The sequence below is a fragment of the Athene noctua genome, chromosome 5 (genome assembly GCF_965140245.1).
Source record: "Athene noctua chromosome 5, bAthNoc1.hap1.1, whole genome shotgun sequence".
Lineage (NCBI taxonomy): Eukaryota > Metazoa > Chordata > Aves > Strigiformes > Strigidae > Athene > Athene noctua.
The window spans coordinates 22716855-22729532 of NC_134041.1; the positions used below are offsets into that span (position 1 = coordinate 22716855).

General features: G+C 35.7%; 1 protein-coding gene across 5 annotated transcripts in view; it reads right to left on the bottom strand.

Moving 5' to 3' along the window:
• The window catches only part of COL11A1 (collagen type XI alpha 1 chain), a 169484-nt gene that overhangs the window by 126971 nt on the left and 29835 nt on the right, over nucleotides 1–12678 (bottom strand). For all 5 annotated transcript variants that reach the window (XM_074906694.1, XM_074906695.1, XM_074906693.1 and 2 more), the window contains exon 5: nucleotides 2148–2276. In XM_074906694.1, coding sequence (XP_074762795.1) covers nucleotides 2148–2276 — 129 coding nt within the window. The remainder of the gene's footprint in view (nucleotides 1–2147; nucleotides 2277–12678) is intronic.

Below are 12678 nucleotides of genomic sequence, written 5' to 3' on the forward strand. Positions count from 1 at the left end.
AGGCCTTAGAAAAAACACATTAAAAAAACACTAACCCCAAGAGTATTTTTGCAATGGCTGCTGAATTTAACGATATTTGCTGACTCCAGTAGCAGTTGCATTAGGCTACAGATGATCTCTACTCTGGATGCTCAACGACATCAGTGCCAGTTGCCTGATTTTATGGTTCCCTTTCTCTGTTTGGTGTCCATCGACTTTTTTCAATAGACGTGTAGTATGTAACGAATTCTACATAATGATCATATAACTTTATATGTGTACATAGTTTTTATAATTATGATGTAGCTTATTTTTCTTTTAATCTACAAATGAGTACTCTCAACTGATGCTAGTGTTAAACAGCTTTTATATACCATAAACATAAAAACTGACAGCAGGAAATTTAGCTAGTCATTCATTATGGAGGGAATGTAATCCCTGGGCTATTTCATTCATATTCTACATCCTTGAAACATTGATTTACACTCTAATAATTCACCAGTAGTCATTGCTAATAATCAAGCACAAGTACTCATTCTTCTTCAACTGGAATAGATTTTGAATCTACAGTCTGATCCCAGCTAATTTCTATGGACTCCAAGCCTTATCCACATGCATTACACTAAAGGACAGGGCCATCACTGCCATCAATGGTGGCTAAAGCAAGCAATTATTTGCAATCTCTACAAGCCATGTTAACTCCTGCTTAGGAGTTGATGAGAGTTTGGAGGTGACAGTACTCCCAACTTAGTTAAAGCATTTTAAGCATTTAGATATATTCTTCTTCAGGAAAGAGACCAAGGGATGATTTTAACAATCTTTCCCCACAAAGATCAGTTTATTAGATTGACTACTCTTCAGTCTGATTTCAGTAAAAAAGCACTAGCCTATTCAAACCTTCCAGGCCTTCACACAGGAAATAGAAAAAGAATCAGAGTGCCAAGTCACATAGCAGCGAAGCCCAGGAAAGTTCCCAAGCAAAATTTAAGATTTCTTTGAAATTTAATAATGAGAAAAAAAATATATTTAATTTTGCTGTTATATTATTTCCATAAAATATTAACAATAAGCTTTCAGCCTATTCTGCTTTGGAATATAGTGCATAGAGATCCATGTAGCCAGGCACACAGAAAGAAGGTCCCACAGGGAAGAATGTAGTGACCAAGGCTTCTGTCTATGCGCAATTCACTTGACACATCTTGTACTGTACCTCTGAGGAAATGGATGTGGCAGTCCCTTTGAACTATGTTCTGGGGCTTACAGACCTTAGTCACTTGATGACCAGATTTTCAGTTAGATAGGATAAATAGTACCAACAAATAAAATTATCATATATTTAGGAAAAGTTCTGTCTCAAAATGGATCAAAGCAGGCATCTGAGAATAATTCAGCAAGTTTTTAATGGTGATCTCTTGAGCAATCAGTAATATTAACCAGTCAGATCACACACAGCTGAGTGTATACTAACTGTCCAGAGCCAAGTTCTATTAAGACCAATTACGTTTTGCAAAAGCTTTCCACTTACTGTTTAATGCAAGTATTTAGAATGTGTATAACAGTCTAATCTGAGGAACTATCTTGACCTCAGTGAATTATTCCGTTTATGGCTGTGAGAACTGTCTACAGTGACAAATGGTTTCTGTAAACACTTGTGTTTCTGGGAAAAATTCCAACTCTGTTTTGTCTTTGTTGATATTTACCTGCTATGAGTGGAGCTGGCTGAAATAATTTTGTATGTACATGCATTTGTGAACAGGACACAATTTATCAGAATACATGGCATTTCTAGAAGAAGTAGTTTACAACAGCAGAATGCTCATAGCTCACATGACTTCCAAATGTGGCATTTGATGGTACTCAGTGAAATCATAAACGCACACAGGAAGAACAAATGGGTACAACTAAACAAACTCATATTGATATCATTTTTTAAGGAATTACAGTTCAACTTCATTGAGCATGCTGGCTATTGAAATACCAGTGTGACAGGTTCCTTCAAATGCTTGATATAAATGAGTAGATAGCAAAAATGAAGGTACTCCTTCAACCTTCCTCCCTCATATCTAGAACAATGCATGCCATTTATCTGTAAATTCTCCTTGGATAACTTGCATCAAGCACAACCACTAATGGGCAATAAATTTAGTAATATGTGACAGATTACTCACCTCATCAATTTGAGGATCTTGAGCCTGAGCAGCATTGGGCACTGGGGAATCACAGTCTGGGCTATAATGCTCGCAATAATCATATGCAGCTCTGGGGTCAGCTATAATCAACAGCTGCTGGATCTCACCCTGCAGGAAAGTACATGCAGATTAAATAACAAAAAAAAACCCAACAACCAAACAACAACAAAAAAAGTCTACAGTTCATCAGAAGTACAAACTTTTCATTCAGAAAACAAAACTAGGCTAGGCACATAATACTCAGATATTAACATTTGTGATTACAAACAACATATCTACTTAATTTCTGCTGCTGTTCTGGAAATCACCTTAACTATTGTTCACATGGAAAAACAATGCAAAGTAATACCGAATGGACTAGGTGCAAAATTCTGGTTTAAAATGCTGTCTGGTTTGGAAAGGAGAGGGTGGGAAGGTGTAACTCCTGCTCTGTCATTTTCATGCTGTTTGTTTACTTCTTCACTGGGAACTAGTCTAAATTCCTAAGATTTAATTCAGGGTACTTCCTATTACCAGCATGCAGCTCAGCATGCAATTGATCAGCAGTGTAATTCTGAGAGTTTGCATCACATCTGTACTCTCAAAGAAAGGAGAAAATAAAATAAAAAAGGCTGTACAGGAGACACAGTTATTGGAATAAAAAATAATTGAGTAAGCAGTGTGTAAATACACACTATAGAACGTGTTAAAATAAAAATTCTAACAGCTAACAAATGTTATTTTCATTTCTATTCCCATATATCATGCATAAAACCATCACAGTAAAGAGACCCACTATTCTGGATAATAAAAATGGCTCTGCTGAGGTCCCCTACAGAGACCTTGTATGTTTATCATTTTCCACAGAAAGCTGTCCGGTATCCAGTGTATTTCTTAACATAGTGGTACCATTTAAACAGCGTTAGGTAAATTCCTGCCAACATTTCCACTATAAATTTCCTCATTCAGGAGCTTCGTATGCTGTCATAAAAATAAGGTTGTTGAAAATTGGCACATGTTCTCGGTCAAAACCCATTAACTTCGGTCTCTCACTATTTCCCCATTAAGGAGGATTTTTATATACATCTAACGTAATTTTATTTTGTTCTTACCAAAAATGGGGGTGAAGGGATAACTTTGTTAGTATCACCTCCCCTACGAGGACAGGCTGAAAGAGTTGGGGTTGTTCAGCCTGGAGAAGAGAAGGCTCTGGGGAGACCTTATAGCGGCCTTCCAGTGCTTAAAGGGGGTACAGGAAAGTTGGGGAGGGGCTCTTTATCAGGGAGTAGAAGGACAAGGGGTAACAGTTTTAAACTGAGAGGGGGTTGATTTAGATTAGGAAGAAATTCTCTACTGTGATGGTGGTGAGACACTGGCACAGGTTGCCCAGAGCAGCTGTGGCTGCCCCCTCCCTGGCAGTGTTCAAGGCCGGGTTGGACGGGGCTTTGAGCAACCTGGGCTGGTGGAAGGTGTCCCTGCCCATGGCAGGGGGGTTGGGACTAGATGAGCTTTATGGTCCCTTCCAACCCAAACCACTCTATGATTCTATACCTGTGCATGTTTTGTCTCTAAAGAGGAAATATCATAACTGATGGAAATGTACAGCTGGGAAAAGTCACAATTACCTCAGTACTTCCAAAATGGCTTTATATCTCTCAGAACAGTAGCCTTTAACAAATTAACAAAATTGGAGAATATTTTAAAATAGTAAATAATAATTTGTAGCACTCCTTCCTTTCAAAACCAAAAATCACAGAAAGAAGCAAAAAAATTCTCAACCTAAAAAAAAAACCAACCCAACCTTCTGTAATTTTCCGAGTTCTACAATATTTTTAACTTATTTAACATAAAGTATGAATTAGTTTCTTAGTGCATAATGCCTATTCATTAAAAATGTGGGTTTTACAATATTCTCAATTCATTTTACTATATAGACTCATGTGTGTCTCAAATTAGATCAGAATTGGAATATATATATTTTTTAAGCTTCCAGAAATACTAAAAATGCAGCAGTTTGTTCCCCTGCCAGGGGGAAAGAAAATCTCTTTGATTTTCCTTAGCTCACTAATGCTTCCTGATTTGGACATCTTCCGACAAAACCTGCTATACATACAGAGAAGTTCCCCCTTTGATTCCTTACATGACTCCCTCAAGAGTTTGAGTGCTTTGAGAGGTTTTGTACAGTCATTGTCAGCCTGGGCTATGCAGTCCCTATCTCCAGCAAAGTGTTTCCAAAGTGCTTTGCCCTTCTTTCACCAGCCAAATTAAAACTAAGTGAAGCAGAGTAATAAGTTAGAGCGAATTAGCAGCTGAAAGACAAAACAGGTAACTCTTTTGAGCAAGCATTAGAGGTGGATGTGTAGAACCTGTCCTCACCCTGCAGAGCTCAGGTCACTGTCTCAGGTCAATGTCCCTGAACATATATGACTTTCTGAGATGCCCATACAGATCACCATGCATACAGTGTGCCAGCTAGTGTGAGTAATGCTGAAACTGCTCCTGAAACTACGGCTGTTTAGTACAATATACTAAGAGAACCCAGGACGGGGAATTTAGCCAGTATTCCAAAGCTTGCTTTGTGCTGATCTTGAATGCCATGGAATTTTGGCACTGCATTTTGTTGGATTGTGCGTTTTTTAAGAAGCACTCAGCATGCAGTTACCACTTGGCTCAGATGTCCGTAAATTGGTTAAAGCTGTTCCTGATCCATTGACTGTACTTCCCAGCTCTCTCTGCCTGTCTGTCATGGGTCCACATAGATGGAGGCCCTCAGAAATCTTGCACAGTATACATAAATTGCTACTGGCTATTTATGTGTGAGAAGTTTACTGAGGAACTGATTGATTTTACATTTTGCATCTCAAATGTTAATTTTCCTCTTTTTCCTTCCACATCTGCTATAAGAATATTTCTGGTAAATTATTGCTTTTATTTTTCTATTTTTTGTTTTTATTTTTCTGTCTAATTAAATGGCTTCTTTGAGTATTTGTATATGATGTATTGGCAGTGTATTTCACTAGTCAGTGAAGAGCTTTCATTTCAGATCAGGTCAATCATCTCAGCACATGAAATTCCACATACATTATTGACAGATTTCATTATTGTGATTTAGTTATCATTCTAAGGCATTTGTTAGACAAATCTGCACTCTTTAAGAATTTTTCACAGAACAACTTCAGTCTTCAGAAACACATTCTTCAATTTTAACTACCTGACTGTGAGACTGAAACAAAATATTGTAAAGTTCATTGCAAATAACTACAAAAACTGAATCTGGCCATACTTCACAATCTGGAGTCATAGATTAGGCACTTAATGATCTACCTGCACAGGTCCCAAGAACTTTAAATGAAAATATGGATAAATGGAGTCATGGGTTATTAACAATTCTAATAGTTGGTGTCTAAAACAACACTGAGGCATCTAAATGTATATGCATGTGTGCATAATGTTATTTGTATATGAAAATTGCAGGAAAAAATGAAGTCTCACAGGATAGAATTATGAAAGAGAGAGAGAGAGAGAGTAAAGATGGGGAAGGAGACAGACGAACAGAGTAAAATTTACAAATAAACCTGAGCATTCTTGAAGTACTCTGAAAAGTGCAGAGACAAAAAGACAAAACATGCAAAAGGCAGCTGTCTATATAGATGAGTTCTATTTCCTTCTCTATGAAAGTGTCATGACCACCTTTGTTGGGAAACGCTGCTCAGGCAACTTCACAAAGTTGATAGATGATATAGTGTGTTATACAAGTGAAATGTTTGATGTCTCTGCTGAGCCAGTATTCCACCATGATTTGATGTCAGAGATAAGTGGGATGACAGTAGAAGGCAGAGGCAGCGAACTTGTGGTGAGGTATCAGAGACATATACAGCCACTTTTTCATCTTATTTCTTGTAACATGCTTAACTTGCCCCCCAAAGTGCTAAAAGCCTATTTAGCCCTGAAGAAGAAAAAACTGCTGCCTTATAACAATTTTTTTATGCTGGATAACACTTAATACAATATATTTTAAACAGTGTTTATCAGATATTTAGCATTACTTGCATATTAGTGATGAGAAAGTTGAGAGCTAGGTCTCTCCGTAGTTGCCAAGAGGTGAAGGGGAACATCCAGCAAGTTATTCAGACATGCCTAACATTAAGCAGTCAAGTACTGCTTGTAAGTAAAATGGATTAATTTGGAGTCTTAATATTTAGTTTGGATCATAAATACTTTATTGAAATAGCACTAAATTATTGTCAAAGCCAACACACAACTCACAAACTCAGTGCAAAGTTGGTTAATTCATAACAACATGAAATAAAAATAGTTAAAGCCCATGAACATTTTAATTCCTCTCTATTTTGGGAATGTGCTCATAATTAAAATCAGAGGCTTTTGAATTAGCCTCATGATTATATGAGAAAAGCTGCCTGAGAAACATAAAATATCTTGCCCACCAGTTATGCCTAGCATGAAAATATGGTACAGAAGGATTACTTATGTAGCGTTGTCCTAAAAGATACTCTACCAAACAAGCTACTCTTAGCAGAATTCTCCAAGACTATTGAAAGGAGTTAATTAGATCTGAGGAAACATTCGCTTCTTTGAGGCATGCCACAGCAAATGTGGAGAACATGCTCAAATCAGTTGAATGCCTGTTGGAACAGCTGCACATTCACTCAGTTTAACTGTTCTACAAGTAACAGCCCAGCTAAGAATGAGAAGTGTGTGGTGGATTCAGTCACTGAAAATTCCCCTGTGAATCTCACAGACATTCCACAGTGACATTCTAAAATAAGAAAGTTTATATGCATGTACACTTTCAGGATTTGTTGAAAAACACACCTCAAAGTAGTAATGTGCAAGTTGGTTATCTGCACTGAAAATGTAGACTTGATATAAAAATAATTTGCAACAATGAAAAAACAGAGCACTGACTAACAGAAAAAAGTAAGAGAGACCCAATTTGCAGAAAAGCAGTAGACTACCAAATTGTCTTTCCAATTTTACTGACTTTCTCTTGATGTAATTATTGCTTTATTTAGCTTTATGGTAGTAATTGCTATATTTGATTTCACCTTTTTAGAGTGTTTTTTAGATTCCACAGCAGAAATCAGAAAAAAAAAAATCCCCAGTTAAATATGGTGTCAGATTTTCGCAACGATATGAGTCATTGAGAGTCTGAGAAGTAAGAAATTAATTATTTAATCATTATAAGCAATAAATGTTAATGTCTGCTTATTATCTTAATTGTGACTTAATAAAAAATCTTAGAAGATTATCTCTCTTCATGAAACATTCTCTTAGCCTTTTAACTATGTAATCTTATTAATTCATTCTAAATGTGATGTATTACAAAAGCACAACCACATAGTCATCCATTTTTAGTCTATTTATCAGCTAAAAGTTTCCATAATTGATAAAAGACATCTCTGTTATCACCTGCCAGCATTGTTAAAAAGACAAAAGTATGAATTCTTACAAGGCTGTAAGAGCACTATATGAAGGAATCAGTGCTGAAATTACTGTTTTTACCGGTATTTAAAATTTTATGGTCTAGTTCCCTAGCTCTAGGAGGACCACAAGCACTTCAGTTGTAGACAGATTTTTGGGATATGTGCTTCACAAGAATCTTAATAAAACAGTAACCCTGCCAGGTGAAAGTGACCTCTGTCCAGAGAATAGTATGTAAGTATTGCTCTGCAGGACTCTCTCCACAGAAACAAACTTAACAAATTATTCAAAACATTTTAAAAGAAAATATTTCTAAGAACAAGTGATCTTGGTAGTTGCACACTAGGATGCTACATAACAGTGTGACTGAACCAGTGTTGAGAACTCAGGTTGTAGTTTCTTACTGATTAATAATGAGATTTTCTAGATTTATTTCATTAGGAGGAATCTTACTGCTCATTTTCCCGCTTCTCATTAAAAAAAAAAAAAAAAAAAAAAAAAAGAAAAACAATGCAGCAATTACTAAAATGTCTATTTCATACATTAGAGGTTCAGAAAGACTTTCCACAACTAGAGTGGGAGGGTTAATATTAGCAAAATAACATCCTTCTGATTCATATTCTGAATAAAATGAGTACCTCTTATGTGCTTATGAGGATAAATAGATTTTAAAGATGGCTACCTAAAGGGTGATAAAAGCATAACAATACCAGTGCTAGGCACTATATCAACCCAGGAGAACATCAGTATCTTTCATTTTCATGTGATAGCTAAAGCCTGGGAATTACAAAGTGGACTCTTTGGTAAATCAGCAGAAACCCTAACCTGTGTATATGTGCTGACTTTCTCTAATTGGTTATGTGACAGTACAACTATAGATTCCAAAGAACAAAAGTCTAGACAGCCTGGATATTATTACTATAGAATTTATAAAAACCTGCTGCAGAATTCATTTAATCTCCCTGCAAAGATTTGAGGTATTGAAGAATTCCAGGGGCCTTTAATATAATATTCCATAACCCAGGCTCATTGCATAATATAGCTAGAGAGAGATATTTAGAGCTTGCCAGACTGAAGCACTGTAAAAGCAATAAATTGTGAAAGCAGAATTCTGTACAGGTCAAAGTTTCCAGAGAAATCAATGTCTTCTTGATCCTATAAGCATGAAATTCCATGCTTATAGGAGTATATATTCAGCTCAGTTAAGAAACAGGTTGATATACCAATTATAATTTTAAACTTCAGAAACATAGCTGTTCACAGATCAAAGTCTGTTGTAATTCTTGACTGAGAGATTAGATTTTATTACAATGCCTGTATATACAGAATGTGTACATAACACACACACACACACACACACACACACACACACGACCAAGGACATCCTATTTTCTTGATGAGAGCTGCAAATCTGTTACATTGTCATTTATCTTTGAAACCTCATTTCCAGCTGTTGTTTAAAACTTAAACATATTATAGGGAAGATTAATTGAAATGATAATAAATCCTATCTGTAAATTTACTGGAGCTGATGTAACAGGCAGCATTTTTTGAGCCCATGTTGTTAACTTTAAATGTAATTACAGACAATGTAATTAAATGACCATTCCTTTGTTTCTTGGGACTATTCACTGAACGTAACTTGAACTCCAAAGAATTACCAGGGCTTTGTTTTCTTTTTTTCCACCTCTTCCTGCTTTCAAAAATAAGGAGAAACACAGAAAACAATTATTTACTTCTGTTCATCGTGCATAAATTTGAAAATACTGTAAAAAAAAAAGACATCAAATCACCATTCTTTCAGATTAAAAAAAAAAAAAAAAAAAGAAGGCAGAATGAAACAACGCAAACAGAAAGCTTCTGTTAAAAATGCTGCGTTTTTATTAGGTGCCTCTCAAATGGAAAAATTGTTTGCTTTGCTTTCATTTTTTGTGTTGTTGTTTTTTCCTCCCAATGCTGGAAGCTGGCCACTTCTCTGGTGTTGATAGCTAGAAAGCTGCTTCTAAATATTTTTGCCTGGAATCTATTGCATTTTTTGGTTTCTTTCCCTTTTATGTTAAACATTACACTTTAGTCTGACTGACACTAAACATTGAGCGGGTCACTAGCAATTACTAAAGGTGACATATAACGGGAATAATTTTGGCTTTGTCTACATTAGCTAGTAGTGCAGCTCAGCAGGACAGTATGAAACAAGAGGGTATGATGACACATCATTCACACTGCATGCCTTTGGGGGAATTTTACTTGGGCTATCCTCCCTATTCTGCTTTAGCCATACAGCAGTTTTGGTCAGTCAGTAAAAGCTCTAGCCATTCTGCTAATGCTACCTCCTTCAGGGAGTATGCACACAGATGAATGGTCTTTCTGCACTTGCACACTTGGACTTTCCATGCTTAAAGATACATGAGGGATGGTTACTCATCTGTCAAATATCACTCCATCTTCAGCTGCTCACTCAGGTTATTTAAAGGAATCTTATGTTGTACATGAGTGTATGAATGCTTTTTTCATGAAAACAGGTTAATGCGTAGCATCGAAATCTAAACCCTTTATTAACAAGGATTACTGCAAGGATTTAACCTCATAAACTACGTGCAGTTAAAGCTTTCATTGGCTTTAAAGAAGAGTCATATACATCAGGTTTTGTCTTGTTATACTCGTTTACAGTACAGTGCCTAAAAATCATTGTACTGGTCCGACATGTGGGGAGTTTTGAAGGAAATAAGTCTCTATAGGGAAATATCTGCATAAAGACTCAGTTATTAACTTATTATAAAATACTTGTTACAAAAAACTGTTGTATTGTTCACACCAACAGTACTAAATGAAGAGTGACAAATCCTTAAAGCTGGCAAAGAATAAAAAGATCCCTGCTATTTATCAAACATTTAAGCTACAAACATATTTCAATGGATACAATTCAAAATTTTTTCACTAGGTGCCATGCACCAGCATCTGACTAATTTATTCTTTTTAAAAAAAAAATATTCTTGTATGCTATTGTAGGAATTATTTTCTTTGCAGCAAGCACTTAAAAAACAGCCTTTCTTGCACTATCTACCTGAAAACACAGAAAAGATTAATTTCAAATGACACATGTAAAATTTTGAGGTGTACTGTGTCAGTCTTTCATAAATAAGCATTTTCAAATTACTCCAACTCATATCAATAGATCCACTTCAGTGAGCAAGTGCTTAGCAGTGTAAATAAAGGTCTCATAATTTGGCAGTTAGTAATAATAGTTTCTAGACAGCATAATTTTATTATTTTAAGACACATTCACATATTATAAATTGCTTCTCAATATAAGTATAATTTATACTTCATGCTTATTGGTATTCAATATCTTGTTGGTGACATCATACCGATTTCCATATTAACTGAGCACCATGTCATAAAATCTCAGATTAGCACTGACATTCAGGAATGAGCAGCAGGCAACTCTAAATTAGACTTTCTTCATATAAAACAAACAGACCCCCCACAAGACTTGGAAAATACTTAAGATATTTTTTTCCTTGCTTTTAAAGCTAAACCAGAAGATCTTTCTCAGAGGACTACTAAAAAAATGCCTCTTAGCTATAGCACCAGTAGGTAAATTTGTCAAGAAATATTATGTTTGTTGAATATACAAAAATAGCAAATTAGGTAGTCATTTATCATGCTCTTAGGAGATTAATCAGACCTTTCCTTCTTTCAGTGATGATCTACTTGATCTCTGGACACCCAGTATGTTTACTTCCTCGGGAATTATTGATCATCAGCATAGGAAAGTGACATGAAAGTAGTCATGTCAAATTGATTAAAATGTATGCATTTAAAATCTCCCAGTGTAGTATAACATATTGTTGTGTTAGCAATAATTAGACTGCCAGAATCAGAACAAAGGTGAGAGAGCTGCCTAGAAAACAGAAGTTAATATTAGGAACAGAAAAAAGAAAGGGAAATAGCCAAGAATTTAATTTAATTGAATTTTGTGTATTATAAATGTAAAATAACACAGTTAGAAGCAAAGAATAATATTTGATCCACTGTTATGTAACACTTCTAAAATGTGTGAAATATTCCTCACAGGAGCAACATTTGTTCTGAGGACACTAAATAAATGATCCATGCAAATATGCTAGAGCAATATGACTGAAGAAGTACTTCTTTTTCCAAAGATACTATCAAGTTGTTGGGAGGTCAGGATAATGTCACATAGTCACATCTATTTCGGACTCATGAGTGTATGCAAGAATTCACAAAAGTTTAGATGTACTCTCTGAGGGAACAGGAACATATGACGTATCTAATTTTTATAGTGCTAATTCTGACAGTGCTGAACTCTGCTTTCAATGGGAGTGAATTAATGATGCAACTGCTTTTTGTGCAGTTGTGTTTTGCTGTATGAGTGGGTTCAGGACCAGAAGAAACCCTGGCATCTTCAAATAGTCAGTCACTGAAGCCTAGGATTTAATTGTATTTATCTACAGGTTCATTATTTCCACATCTTGAATTTCCATTCAGTTTGAGGAGACTGGAGTGCTCCACCATTCCTGATATCAAATCATTGACTTATTATAACTAAAACCATCTTTATTACCCAAGATAAAACAGCCTTTGTGATGCATGGATACAGTATTAATCCTTCTGACACTGTGCTGTGAATCCAACAGGTCACTATACACTTAGGTGTTTCTTTTTATGTGCTTCCTAGATGTAAGCCAATAAAGGCATCAAATGTCACATGGAAAGTGTGTCTTACACAGTTTTAAGTCTTAAACACTTGAATCTAATGTCATGGCTAAATAAATTAATTTCTGGGATTTCCTGAACATAGAATGATATGCATTGTGTTACATGTTTCTTCAGTGCCTGTTGTAGTCTCAATATACAGCAAGGTTCACAACATAGAAATACTATCAAGGAGAGCCATGGAACCACCAAACATCACTCTGGGCTACCATGAATGAGATAAACAGAACATTTAAGACATAACCAGGAGAATTAAACAGGAGACAGATTTCAGGGAACAGCCCCAAACTTTAGAAACTGTAGCAGCAGTAGCTAAGGGATGGATAAAGTCTTCCCAATGAAACCAAAA